Source organism: Doryrhamphus excisus, linkage group LG4 (genome assembly GCF_037039965.1).
Source record: "Doryrhamphus excisus strain RoL-2023G ecotype Guam linkage group LG4, RoL_Dexc_Guam_v1.1, whole genome shotgun sequence".
Classification (NCBI taxonomy): domain Eukaryota; kingdom Metazoa; phylum Chordata; class Actinopteri; order Syngnathiformes; family Syngnathidae; genus Doryrhamphus; species Doryrhamphus excisus.
Window position 1 is genome coordinate 9276525 of NC_136360.1, and position 13959 is coordinate 9290483.

The following is a 13959-nucleotide window of genomic DNA, read 5'->3' on the forward strand; positions in this document are numbered from 1 at the left end:
CACATTTTGGAAAGCATTTCTGTAAAGCCTCTTTGCAGTTTTGTTTTAAAATTAGAACAACCTGGAAGTAAATCAGCATCACGTAACGGATTGTGTCATATAAGCGTCACATACTTGTAATTAATATGTGGCCTACAGTACGTGCAGTGTGACGATGACTATCCAAACGGGAGGTTAACTAATCCCCATTATAGATTCGGAGAACAATAAGCCACATGTCTGCCTCCACCACATGTCTACATGATGATGGATGCATGCCTGATTGAAATCATGCCGTGATAGCGCTACAACACGTGACATCTGTAGCCAGTGCATCATATTGATTGCGGAAAGGTCCCATAGATCCAGACATGGACAGCAGATTAACCCAATATACTGGCGGAACTCGGAATATGTTTAATGCTATAGTCAATATGTCTCCTTCTTTTATATCTGAGGTGATCTGTTTAAGATCCCAGATTATTTATATAGTAATTAATTTGTATTGATTTACACACGGTTTAAAGGGGAACTGCACTTTTTTTGTAATTTTGACCATCATTCACAATCCTTATGTGAAACATAAACACTTATTTCTTTCCCGTTTTTGTGCATTCTAACGTAAGAAAACAAGTTAATATGAGATAGCGAACAATGGACATCATTGGAAATATGTATTTTGATGCTACAAACTCAAAAAACGTTAACCGTGTCCATTTACATAATGGACTTGTATATTAACCCTGCTACAGCGATATTGCTATTGTGGCAGCTAACACGAAAAACGTTTTTTGTGTCAGCGTCACTCACAGATGGAAAAGTGGCACGAGCCACGGTTCACATGAGGACTGTGGCACCCCAGCGCTAGTCTTTGGTCCATGTAGTACTTAAATACGTATGTGCTCAAGTAAACTGAACTGCACTGGACTTCAACCAGTGTGTGAACGCTGAGTGTGGAAGCAACCTTACTGAACATTTTGATAAATATATCACTTTTATACTTAATAAAGTATTCCCCCAGTAGTCTGTTTATTTTAGACAGGACCATGTACAGCAGGGGTGGGCAAACTACGGCCCGGGGGCCACATGCGGCCCACCAAGTGTTTGAATCCGGCCCGCCAGTTGCTTTCTAAGTTTTAACATACAAACTGGCAACATGACCTGCAAGTCGGATGTCTTATTTAGTAAAAAAAAAAAACAACAAAACTGTAAAATTAAATTACATAGTTTGATAGTATAACACTTTTACAGATAAAATAAAAGGAAAATTATAAGCATAAAATATTGTGTCTGTGTTAAATATATATTCTGGCCCCCCAAACAATTTTATTAACTTAATGTGGCCCACGAGTCAAAATATTTGCCCACCTCTGATGTACAGCATTACCAAAACTACATATTTTCATGATGTTACAACAAAGAAAATTTGCTGTCAACAACAATGTCAAGCTAACATTCTGCTAAAGCCTACAAGCCCCAACCACACAAGTTGTTTATTTTCAAGAAATTACAATCAAGAGTAATGGTGCTTTGCATGGTTCCATGCCCGTTGTTGTTGTTCTGTCGTCTGATGGCTGGCAATGATAACACTGTAGTACATTACTGGGCACAAATACACACAAGTATAAGCTTTTCCATCCATCTATCCATTTTCTGTACCGCTTATCCACACGAGGGTCGCGGGCATGATGGAGCCTATCCCAGCTGTCTTCCAGCAAGAGGCGGGGTACACCCTGGACTGGTCGCTAGCCAATCACAAGGCACATATAGACAAACAACCATTCACACTCACATTCATACTTATGGACAATTTGGAGTCGCCAATTAACCTAGCATGTTTTTGGAATGTGGGAGGAAAACGTAGTATGCACCGGGAGAACATGCAAACTCCACACAGAGATGCCCAAGCGGGGAATCGAACCCCGGTCTCCTAGCTTTCATGATGGAAAAACCTCCTTGCTCATTCACATTCAGCCTGGAGAAAAGAAGATCAGGCTTTGCTACATATCTTAAAGTGATGCTGTAGTTCTGCCAACCATTTGTCCGTTAGCTACAGACACGGGCTTTGTCAGGTTGAGCACTTTGTTTTTTTGCAGTGAATAAGTTAACCTAGTATGATGTTGCTGAAGTTGAAGTTAATATGTGAGTGTAATGTAGCTCACATAGATGCTTGTATTGCTAACATTTATGTCCTCCTGTCTCACTCCTTAATGTTACATTGCTGTATGCGCCATGTGGCATTTATAATGTTGGGCTAGTGCAGGGTTACAGTCGTGATGGAAAAGTGGGTCAAGTGCACAATTGCACTCCTTGGAACCACATACTGTTGGAGATAGCAGTGGACAAACACAGCTCATAAGCCTTAAAGCTCCAGACACACAAAACGGTGTGTTTTTCATAGGGCTTTTAAATGATCTATGAGACTAGATTTTGGAAAACACAGTTCTGATACTCTATTTGGGCTTTTTGACAGTACTTTAAAGTTGTTGCAGAGCCGTGTGAGTGTGCCATGAGTGGGCCTCTGCTGGTTGCAGCCAAGTAGTGCACTCCAGTTTGCATCAATTCCCAACAATCATCAGAATTCACAGTAATCAATTTATCAATTATTTTCCCATCGCTATTCTGCATTAAATTTGTCAATAACACAAAGACAAAACATTCTGTACACCCTTTGTGTGAGGAAGTTCCAGTGTAATGTTCAACTGGCATTGAAAAGATGCAAGAGAAGTGGTGGAGCAGCTCGTCAAAATAAAAGAAACCCCTTTTGTGGAAAGAAAAAAAAGAAGCCAGTTCAGGCCACATTTCATCTTTTGTATGTTGAGATTGATGAGGTTTGAGATGGATGATGCTTTGTAGCACTGTGTTGCATTGTCTTATCCTGGCTGGACACAAAGAGGGGAGAACACTTATCATCTCAGGCGTATGTATAGAGGTGGAAAGAGGAGGAGGGGTCATCAGAGAAGTGAAGAGGATCCAACGAGGTGGGGGTACCCTCCTGCAAAAGCGTAATGGAGATGGGCTAATGAGAGATTGTGTCTCCCATGACTACCACAACAGCCTCAACCTCCATCCTGAAAATGAAGAACCAGAGGAATATCTATATATTTGTTATCTTATAGACTTATGGGGGTATGTTGCTCAGGTGTGTGTTTTGGCCTTTTGTGTGCTTTGGTGACTTGCTGGCAGGTGGTCCAGCTTGGTTTGGGATTAGCACATTGTTTGGTGGGAATAGTCCTATGAATACAAAGGGATTAGCATGGAGGGTTGCTTCATTGACTGTGTGTTTGTTGGTGATGGGGGGCTTAATTCTTGTATTGGACGGCCACTTTTCGCTATAATAGAGCAGGATACCGTATTTCTGATCAGGCAGTATAGCCCTCAAATTTCTGCAACCATTTTATAAATGTTTCAAGGAATCATAAAAAGTAAACTTGGATATACTTTACAGAATTCTCTGCACAGCTTGTACTTTATCACAGTATGGATTTACTATCCACTGTAAATGAGCCAACATACTTTATTAGTAGCTGGAAACACAAGTGAGTAGCAAGATATTTGTGAATTGCTTCCCATCAAGCAAGGTAGTAGTAGTGTCATCGCTAGTGGTTGCACGAGTGCTGCGAGCACTGGGGGAGCTGTGGTTCATTGAAGATAACATTAATTTAAACATGTACACTACCGTTCAAAAGTTTGGGGTCACTTAGAAATTTCCTTATTTTTTTAAGAAAAGCACTGTTTTTTTCAACGAAGATAACTTTAAACTAATCAGAAATACACTCTATACATTGTTAATGTGGTAAATGACTATTCTAGCTGCAAATGTCTGGTTTTTAGTGTAATATCTACATAGGTGTATAGAGGCCTATTTCCAGCAACTATCACTCCAGTGTTCTAATGGTACAATGTGTTTGCTCATTGCGTCAAAAGGCTAATGGATGATTAGAAAACCCTTGTGCAATCATGTTGGCATAGCTGAAAACAGTTTAGCTGGTTAGAGACTCTATGAAACTGACCTTCCTTTGAGCAGGTTGAGTATCTGGAGCATCACGTTTGTGGGGTCGATTAAACGCTCAAAATGACCAGAAAAAGAGAACTTTCATGTGAAACTCGACAGTCTATTCTTGTTCTTAGAAATGAAGGCTATTCCATGCAAGAAATTGCCAAGAAACTGAAGATTTCCTACAACGGTGTGTACTACTCCCTTCAGAGAACAGCCCAAACAGGCTCTAACCAGAGTAGAAAGAGAAGTGGGAGGCCCCGCTGCACATCTAAGCAAGAAGATAAGTACATTAGAGTTTCTAGTTTGAGAAATAGACGCCTCACAGGTCCTCAACTGGCAGCTTCATTAAATAGTACCCGCAAAACGCCAGTGTCAACATCTACAGTGAAGAGGCGACTCCGGGATGCTGGCCTTCAGGGCAGAGTGGCAAAGAAAAAACCATATCTGAGACTGGCCAATAAAAGAAAAAGATTAATATGGGCAAAAGAACACAGACATTGGACAGAGGAAGATTGGAAAAAAGTGTTATGGACGGACGAATCAAAGTTTGAGGTGTTTGGATCACACAGAAGAACATTTGTGAGACGCAGAACAACTGAAAAGATGCTGGAAGAGTGCCTGACACCATCTGTCAAGCAAGGTGGGGGTAACGTGATGGTCTGGGGTTGCTTTGGTGCTGGTAAGGTGGGAGATTTGTTCAAGGTAAAAGGGATTTTGAATAAGGAAGGCTATCACTCCATTTTGCAACGCCATGCCATACCCTGTGGACAGCGCTTGATTGGAGCCAATTTCATCCTACAACAGGACAATGACCCAAAGCACACCTCCAAATTGTGCAAGAACTATTTAGAGAAGAAGCAGGCACCTGGTATTCTATCTGTAATGGAGTGGCCAGCGCAGTCACCAGATCTAAACCCCATTGAGCTGTTGTGGGAGCAGCTTGACCGTATGGTACGCAAGAAGTGCCCATCCAGCCAATCCAACTTGTGGGAGGTGCTTCTAGAAGTGTGGGGTGAAATTTCTCCAGATTACCTCAACAAATTAACAGCTAGAATGCCAAAGGTCTGCAATGCTGTCATTGCTGCAAATGGAGGATTCTTTGACGAAAGCAAAGTTTGAAGGAAAAAATTATTATTTCAAATACAAATCATTATTTCTAACCTTATCAATGTCTTGACTATATTTTCTATTCATTTTAAAACTCATGTGGTAAATAAAAGTGTGACTTTTCATGGAAAACACAAAATTGTCTGGGTGACCCCAAACTTTTGAACGGTAGTGTATATTTTAAGCAGATGAGCCTCTTCCTTTGTCAATATGTGCCGCACGTTGGTTAGCATGTTGGCCACACAGTCAGGAGATCGGGAAGTCCTGGGTTTGATTCTCCACTTGGGCATCTCAGTATGGAGTTTGCATGTTCTCCCTGTGCGCATGTGGGTTTTCTCCAGGTACTCTGGTTTCTTCCCACATTCCAAAAACATGCTAGGTTAATTGGCGACTCCAAATTGTCCATAGGTATGAATGTGAGTGTAAATGGCTGTTTGTCTATATTTGCCCTGTGATTTGGCTAGCGACCAGTCTAGAATGTACTCCGCCTCTCACCAAAAGTCAGCTGTTATAGGCATACCCCAACGACCCTGGTGAGGATAAGCAGCATCAAAAAGGGCTGGAGGGATGTATGGCTGTCAATATGTAGTGTGAGTGCCATTGTTATTTATCATCGCTTTATCCTTTTGACATCACTGGTGGAGGATTTTCTACACCTTGTGCTCCTCCACTCTGTTTTTGCTTGGGGAGGCTGCACAGGTGATCAGTTGGGTTCAGGTGTGGAGGAGACATATCTGTCCACTCCATCACCAGTTTCCCAAAAAAGGAAATCATGTTCTGCTTCACAATGTCACAGCACATTTTGGATTTACACAGTGAACCACAGCTCCCCTGTGCCGGCAGCACTTGTGCAGCCCCAGAGCATGATGGTACCTCCAACACGTTTGACTGCAGCAAGACACAATTATCTTGCTATGCTGTGTGTTGAGACATTTTCAATGGAAAGTAAATACTGTATACTGTGATACAAGCTGTACATTGACTACTCAATAGTATATCCAAGTTTATTGGTCCCTGAGAAGATGTACTTGCTTTCTGAAATATGAGGGCTGCACTCCCATTTTAGAGGATATTGTAAAACTACACCAGAGTAAATCGGGTAAGATGCAAAAGGTCAGATGAGTCCCAAATTGTCAACAAAAAACAGCCAACATGTTTTTGTCCAGATTCCCACGTCCTTTCCTTTAATGCTTCAGCGAAAGGTTAAAAAAATGCCCTACCAAAATCATCTCAATGCCTTGAACCATGTGCCACCATTAGGAACACACAAAGGAAGGTCTGACAAATGACCACTTTAACGTCCCCTCTTTGACTTTAATGAATTTATACGTTATCTGGCCCCTAATGGAGGCCGTGGCGGAGGGGCTGGCGTGAGGCCATCACAAATGAAAAGCTCTGATTAGCGCAGAATGAGCCGAGAAAAAAAAATGCCATTCATCTTGGTTAGCATCCTCCTGAGCTCTTTTATGAGTCGCTGTTACAAGGACGCAGGGGCGGGGGGGTGCTGGTCCTCCATTAAGTGGGGGGCTGCTGCAGCTGAGTGGTCAGCGGGCCGCCCGGCGTTGACGGAGCGTCTGGCCGTTCGCACAGTTCAAGTCAGTGAATGGCTCAGTGCAGCTTGACTCCTGAATAACCTTCCGACGTACCGGGAGGTTCACCCCTACATGACCCTGCTCTGTGGAGAGGCCTGTGTGTGTGAGAGAGGTGGGGGTGGGGGACTCCGGGGGCGGGGGTAGCGCCCACTTTCAGTGTCACATTAGCAAAAGGTAAACATTATAATTGTCAGTATTTAATATGAATTCTAAAAATAAATTCATTATTGATGAGATGCATTATTAAACATGAATTTGCTTTCTCACCTATAACACAAAACTTACATTGCGTATAATACATTACAGTATATTGATCTACACTGGATTGGATTTGGTATCTTTAATGCATGAAATGTATCAAAGTAACCACCCCACACCCTACTATTTTTTCTGCATGCTATTTTATTTGAGAATTGTATTTATTAGATAATTGTTTACCTCATTACCTGCATTAAAAAAAATTGTATTTGATTTTTCATTTGGTTCTCTTACTGTACCATAAGGAACCAAAAGGTACATACTGTAACTGTAAAACCGAAGTATGTATGTGATGATGGCATAGCCTTGCACTGCTTCTCGCAATTGATAGATGCAATGACGTCCATCCATTTTCTATACCGCTTATCCTCACCAGGTATGCTGAAGCCTATCACAGCTGTCTTTGGGCGAAAGGCGGGGTACACCCTGGACTCGTCGCCAGCCAATCACAGGGCACATATAGACAAACCATTCACACTCACATTCATGCCTATGGACAATTTGGAGTCGCCAATTAACCTAGCATGTTTTTGGAATGTGGGAGGAAACCGGAGTACCAGGCAAAAACCCACACGAGTGGAGAATCGAACCCAGGTTTTACCAATCTCCTGACTGTGTGGTCAACATGTTCACCACTCAGTCACCTTGTGGCCTAAATTGACAAATAAAAAATGAAAAAAAGCATGTACATGTAGCATGTGCATGTATGTTAAATGTACATATAATTATGTTTACATATTGAAACAAATGTATATTTAGAAAATAAAATATGGTACTTAGTATGAAATGATGTGCCCTGTAATTGGCTGGCGACCAGTCCAGTGTGTACCCCGCCTCTCGCCTGAAGTCAGCTGGGATAGGCTCCAGCATGCCGAGGATGCTAATGAGGATAAGCGGTATAGAAAATGGCTGGATGAATGAATGGATGGATAGTATGAAATGATTTCACTGATTTAGAAAGCATTCTTTTGGGAGGAGGGAAAACACATGTATTTTGTTTTTAATTTTACCATTAAAAATCTTATAACTCGGTCACTAGTATTATGTCCACCGATAAAACTGCTTCAGTGCAATTAGGATTATTTCAAAAAAGTTAAAAAACGTATCGCTATCTCACTATTTGCTTCCTGGAATGTCAGCTGACAGAGTGTCTGTATTTTTTTTTTTTATCTTGTTTTAAAAGAACATTATTTTATCTGTTTGATCAAAAAGAACGCCACCATGTTACGCAAAAAAGAGAAAAACACAGGTCGGGTGAGACGTTTGATCCGGATCGTGTTGGAGCTTGATACGGACCACCACTGTTGTCATTGGGAGAAGTGCTGCTTTTTGACCGGCCCCTCCTCCTCCTCCCTGGCCGGGCCCCCCGGGCGTTAGAGCCGCCTCGCACACACTCTCAGTCCGGCCCCGGGGAGAGGAATGCGCTGGGATGCCGAGCACCGCCGACTCTATAGGACAGCTACGAAGCCACAACTAGCACCGTTATGGACGGCAACGATCCGTATGTACACTTAAGTAAGTACGATTTTCATATTTACACTTTTAAAGCCGTCTGTTCTTACTACGTCGCGTAGATAGAAAGAACGGAGTGGGGGGTACTTCGCTGGTGGAGTGTTCCCCGGCCATGGCGTCCTCTCTCTGGACTTTAACCACCAGCCCCCTCGCTGATAGTGTTGTGGTGTTCCCTGTACAATTATTGTTGTGTTGTAAAAAAAAAAAGTCTGGTGATTGTGGTGGTCAGGCAAGGTCAGGGGTTGGCACTTTGATTGCAGCTTATGTAATTTATGACCTGTTTGGAACTTAATTCACCGCATAGAAACAGACAAAAGAAATGGCAAATTCGTGGTGGTAAACAAACTTCTGGCACTCTGTCGCTTGCATGGGTCAGTATGGAGGGCATCCATCCCACATAGCCCCCCTGATGTCATTTTGCTAAGTAAAGCTTGCTCTTTCTCCATGGCTTTGCCCTTGAACCAGCTGATGGCGTTTTTTTTCCTTCTGTCTTCTTTCCCCTTCTATTAGCAGAATTGTTTATGTGACAGCTTTACAGCCTCATGGAGTTGGGCAACACGTGGATTGCAGTTGGCCAAAGGAACTGTTTGTGTGTGTGTTTGTGCTTAAGCCTCTGGAGTCACTTGCTATGTTTTTATCGATATCTTGTGATGCACACTGTTTGGGGAATGCCGCTCTTTAAAAGTGTATTTGACAAGCTTTTGGTGAAATCTGAGTTGGTAGAAATAGCAGAATATAAAAACACCCAATGCCTTCAACACATCTTTATAACAACTTTTGACTTTCGTATCTCTCTGCAGCTATCATTTCGGACCTCATTATATTGTGCATCAGTACTGATAGAACTATGTGTGTGTTACTCTCTATAATTTGTGCTGTTTTTCTAAGAAAGGGTGTGTGGCTCAGATAACATAATTGCGCAGCATGAAATAATAACATAAAATAGGGCCTTTTCAGCAACAAACAGCCTCATTATGTTATCGCAGAAATCTCGGCACCATTTCAGAGAGGCTGAAAATTGTTTCCACAAACCAGCGTGCCTCCCAGGGGAATGAAAGAGACATCTGGATGGGACGCCATGAAGAGGGAAGCCCACAACGGTACTCACAGACCGGATACGGAGTATTTCTAGCATGTCTGTGGTTCACACGACATCTGGGAATTTGAAATTGTCTGCGAAAGAGTTGATAGTCAATGTCATTTTATGTCTTTTTCTTGCAAGTCCATAGTCTAAATTTGCCTGTACAGCATCAGTATCCAAAGTCAGAGGGCCATTTGTTGTCCGCAGATCCTTTTTTTGTCCATAGGTATACGTATTGTAGGTATAAAATTAAATAAGGCCTGCAGCCAGACATGATTAGGACCACATTGAACAGAAAAACATAAATATTTATAAGAAGTGAATAAGCAGTAAATTTGATATCAGGGTCCAATAATGTACTATATTTCATAAACTGTAAATAAGTCTCACAGTTGTGATTGTGAGTGTGAATGGTTGTTTGTTTATATGTGCCCTGGGATTGGCTGGCGACCAGTCCAGGGTGTACCCCACCTCTTGCCCGGAGACAGCTGGGATAGACTCCAGGATACTCGCGAACCTAGTGAGGATAAGCGGTATAGAAAATGCATGGATGGAAATAAGTCTCGCAGGTCCCACAATAATGTATTGTGAGTTGTCCAAAATGTAGCCTTGATGATGGAATTCAGACAAGAAAATCGAGTTTTAGTTGGACATGTACATTACTCAGTGGTGTCCATGACGTTGATCACCAAGCTTTTCAATATGTAGCTTTGACTTTGGCTACATTATCTTTTGCATTATCATTTTCATTTATTGTATATCGGTGATGTTAGATAGCAAATGCTAACTGGGCTAATGCATGAACTTGATGTGTAATTATCTCTACTGCCATATTGAATATAATTATCATGTCAACTAGTTTGATTACATGTAAACTTGGGAAATGAATGTGAAATACTAATCATTAGTATTTAGTATAATAGTTTCAAAGATTACCTTTAGATTTTACTTCTAACTTACATCCTGGAAAGTGCATGCAGCCCTGATATACAGTACATGTATAATGTACATTGAAATTGAATATATACTGTATATTTTCTATATTTATAGTAATAGGTAGATCTTTTGTCACTTGGTCGTTGTAAAAGTAGCTCAAAGGCTGAAAAAGTGTGAGCACCTCTGCTCAACGCCTGCACTCTAAAGAAATATCAACACAACACTTTTGTTTTTGCTGAACGGAAAGCCAGAGCATCTCAAACATGCTCCACGGGTGACATTTATGGTTCGTATGCTGGCCATGCAAGAAGTGGGCTGTTTTCTATTTCCAGGAATGGTGTGCCCACCCTTGCAACATGGGGCTGTGCATTATCATGCAACGTGAGGTGATAGTCATGGATGAACGGTGGGTCTCAGGATCTTGTCACACTATCTCTGTAAATTAAAAATGCCATCATTTGTTGTGCATAACATTTACCTGTCCATACCATCACACCACCACCACCACCACAGACCATGTACTGGCAAATTCTCGCCACACTGCCTTTGGAGACAGCTTATGATAGAAAAATGAACATTCAATTCATGGGCATTCCTGCAGTCCGCATGTCTATTGCGTCCTCCCTCAACACGTACGATATCTGTGGCATTGTGCTGTGTGATAAAATTGCACATTTTGGAATGGGCTTTTATTGTGTCCAGCCTAAGGCAGGCCTGTGCAATAATCATCAGCATCTTGATATGTCACATCTGTGAGTGTTGCAGTGCTAAAGCCTAAGTCACTCACATTGTACACAGAACGCATGAAGGACATAAAACACAGTAATAAAAACAGCAAATGCAAGAATCATAGAGTCATACAAAACACAGTCATAAAACAGTCATAAAAAACAGCAACTCCTGACGTTTATCCATGTGATTGCCTTGCACACTGAAAGGGGCGGAGATGGAAGTCCATAAGACCACTACGCTGCTCAGTTATCACACTCCATTTCATAGAAGGAGATCCATACACATGTTCAAAGAAGCCATTTTTATCCTTGATGATGAGTGTGGCATTTGAACAGCTTGGACCTGGCATGCAATCACTGTTGTTAAGCGTCTCTTCCTTTTCTGAGGATTTTATGATGTCTAATTCGTAGGGCTTTCAAATGATTGACATTTTCATCAGATTAATCACAGTTTTAATAAATCATGATTAATCACCATTTACAGCTATGTCTGAAATATGCCAAATGTCATGAACAGAAAAATACAGGACAAGACAGGACAAATATTCATCCATTCATTTTCTACTGCTTATCCTCACGAGGGTTGTGGGTGTGCTGGAGTCTATCCCAGCTGTCTTTGGGCGAGAGGCGGGGTACACCCTGGACTGGTGGCCAGCCAATCACAGGGCACATATAGACAAATATCCATTCACACTCACATTCATACCTATGGACAATTTGGAGTCGCCAATTAACCTAGCATGTTTTTGGAATGGCTGAGGAAAAACTCCACACAGAGATGTCCGAGGGTGGAATCAAACTCGGGTCTTCTCGCTGTGTGGCCTGCACGCTAACCACATCAGCCAGCAGGACAAATGTATTAAATATATTTAAATATACACTTAAATATATTTGTATGTATACATGGCTCATGGCAAAAGGTAGCACACATGTCAGAAAATCTATTTAAAAAACCACTAGTCTCATTAATAGTAGCAAAACATTTCAATCACATTATAACCGTGTTGTGAGGGGTTGTGTTCAAAGACACCATGTAATTGAAGTTCAGTTCATGTATATGAGGGATTTCCAAGCATACTTAAGTGCATCAAATTGTATTTCTGTATTAAGAGATGCAAAGTGAGCGATAGGAATAACCAGGGATTGTTTTTCTTTGTGTTTCTGTTCATTTAGACCACACATCCACACACAATGAAGATGTTGTGATGAGAGATGAGTGTATGCACCTTGTGTGAGTGTGGTGAGGATGACGGAAAGATGTGCTTGCAAATTGGAGATAATGGCGTTGGAATTCCTTGGAATTGTTGGAATTGATGTGTTCAGGTCAGAATAAAAGTGTTGGGGACGATATAATGGGCGTCCAACTGCCGTCATAACAGAGAGGTGTGGCTTGCCATGCGGATCATGCATTCATTATGCTAAAAAAAAATAATGGAATTAAATGATTGAGTTACCGCAGTAAACTTGTTATTTTTGACAGCCCTTCCTCACACTTGGGAAACCTAATGAAAGGAAAAATATTAACTAACAACAGTGACTTGTCCATCCTCACTATATACTGCGTATTCTTCTGCCTCTGTCTTCTACAGCCGCATACATGCATTTAACTACTTCTCTTTTTCTCTTTGTACAGTATTAACAATTTCTGGGAACCACAAAACATAACACAAGGACTGCCTACACACTGTAACTCTGTACATTAAAGGGGAACCGCACTTTTTTGGAATTTTGCCAACATTCACAATCCTTATGTGAAACATAAGGAACGTATTTCTTTCCCTTTTCTGTGTGTTAACAAGAGGAAATGAGTTAATTTCAGTTAGCTTACAATGCTGTCATTGGGATATACCTATTTCGACGAAGAAGCCCTCTAAATAAAACTGGGAACATTCACATCAACAATCACGTCTTCAATGGTAAAAGTAACTTTGCATATTCATGTATCTTTTTAATTTGTCATCTATATGCATTTAGAATTGTTTTATGTCTGTAAAACTGTAATGTAGCTGATGTAGTCCGGTTCCAGTTGCCATTTTGTAACTAGCTTCTTAGTTTGAAATGAAGGACGTTGTGATAACAATACACTAAGAACACAGATGAACTCACGCAGTGTATTAATAACACGACAAAATGTGTGCCGTATTGTATGCTAACCAGGAAACGTATGCAAACCGAGGTAAAAGTTTAGCGTAAATTTATTTGAACTGTATTATTGTTAGAACACCATTTAAAAAAGTCTTGTATGTTTTGTATGACAGGGGACCATTTAAATTAAATTCAACAATCAAATTTTGCATAAGACAAATATCCAATAAAACAGTGAACAACATCTGTCAAGTTTGTTAGATCTTTAATGTGATGAAAGGGAGTCATAAAAATTTCTATCACCCATGTCTTGGCTATGACATGATAAACAAATCACACCTTAAAATGCCACTGACAAAGCGTACGTCAAAACAGGGCCATAAATATGACTTCTTGTCTTGCATTGGGTGAGGATTAAGGACATTAATTCATCCTAAATGTGCCGCATGGATGAAACAAAACGTGATCTGATTCACTCGAAGGTCCATGCTCATCTTTTCCCAGAGTTACTTTTGACGATTACAGCCCTCTTTGTCTTTTCTTTGATGATGAGAACTTAAATAAGTGAAAAATTCATGACAGGGACGATGCAAGGAAGGGGAACTGTTAAAGAAGAAGTAAAGGGAGGAGGTGAAGTGAACTCACATCACTTTTCCCTGAGGTCACGCTCACATTCAC

The 13959-nt window shown here is 41.1% G+C and overlaps 1 protein-coding gene across 1 annotated transcript in view; it reads left to right on the top strand.

Moving 5' to 3' along the window:
* The first annotated feature begins 8221 nt into the window (after positions 1–8221).
* rxrgb (retinoid X receptor, gamma b) overlaps positions 8222–13959 on the top strand; it is a 36403-nt gene continuing 30665 nt past the window's right edge. The window contains exon 1 of the mRNA XM_058072204.2: positions 8222–8451. Within this exon, the coding sequence (XP_057928187.1) occupies positions 8421–8451 (31 nt within the window). The 5' untranslated portion in view covers positions 8222–8420. The remainder of the gene's footprint in view (positions 8452–13959) is intronic.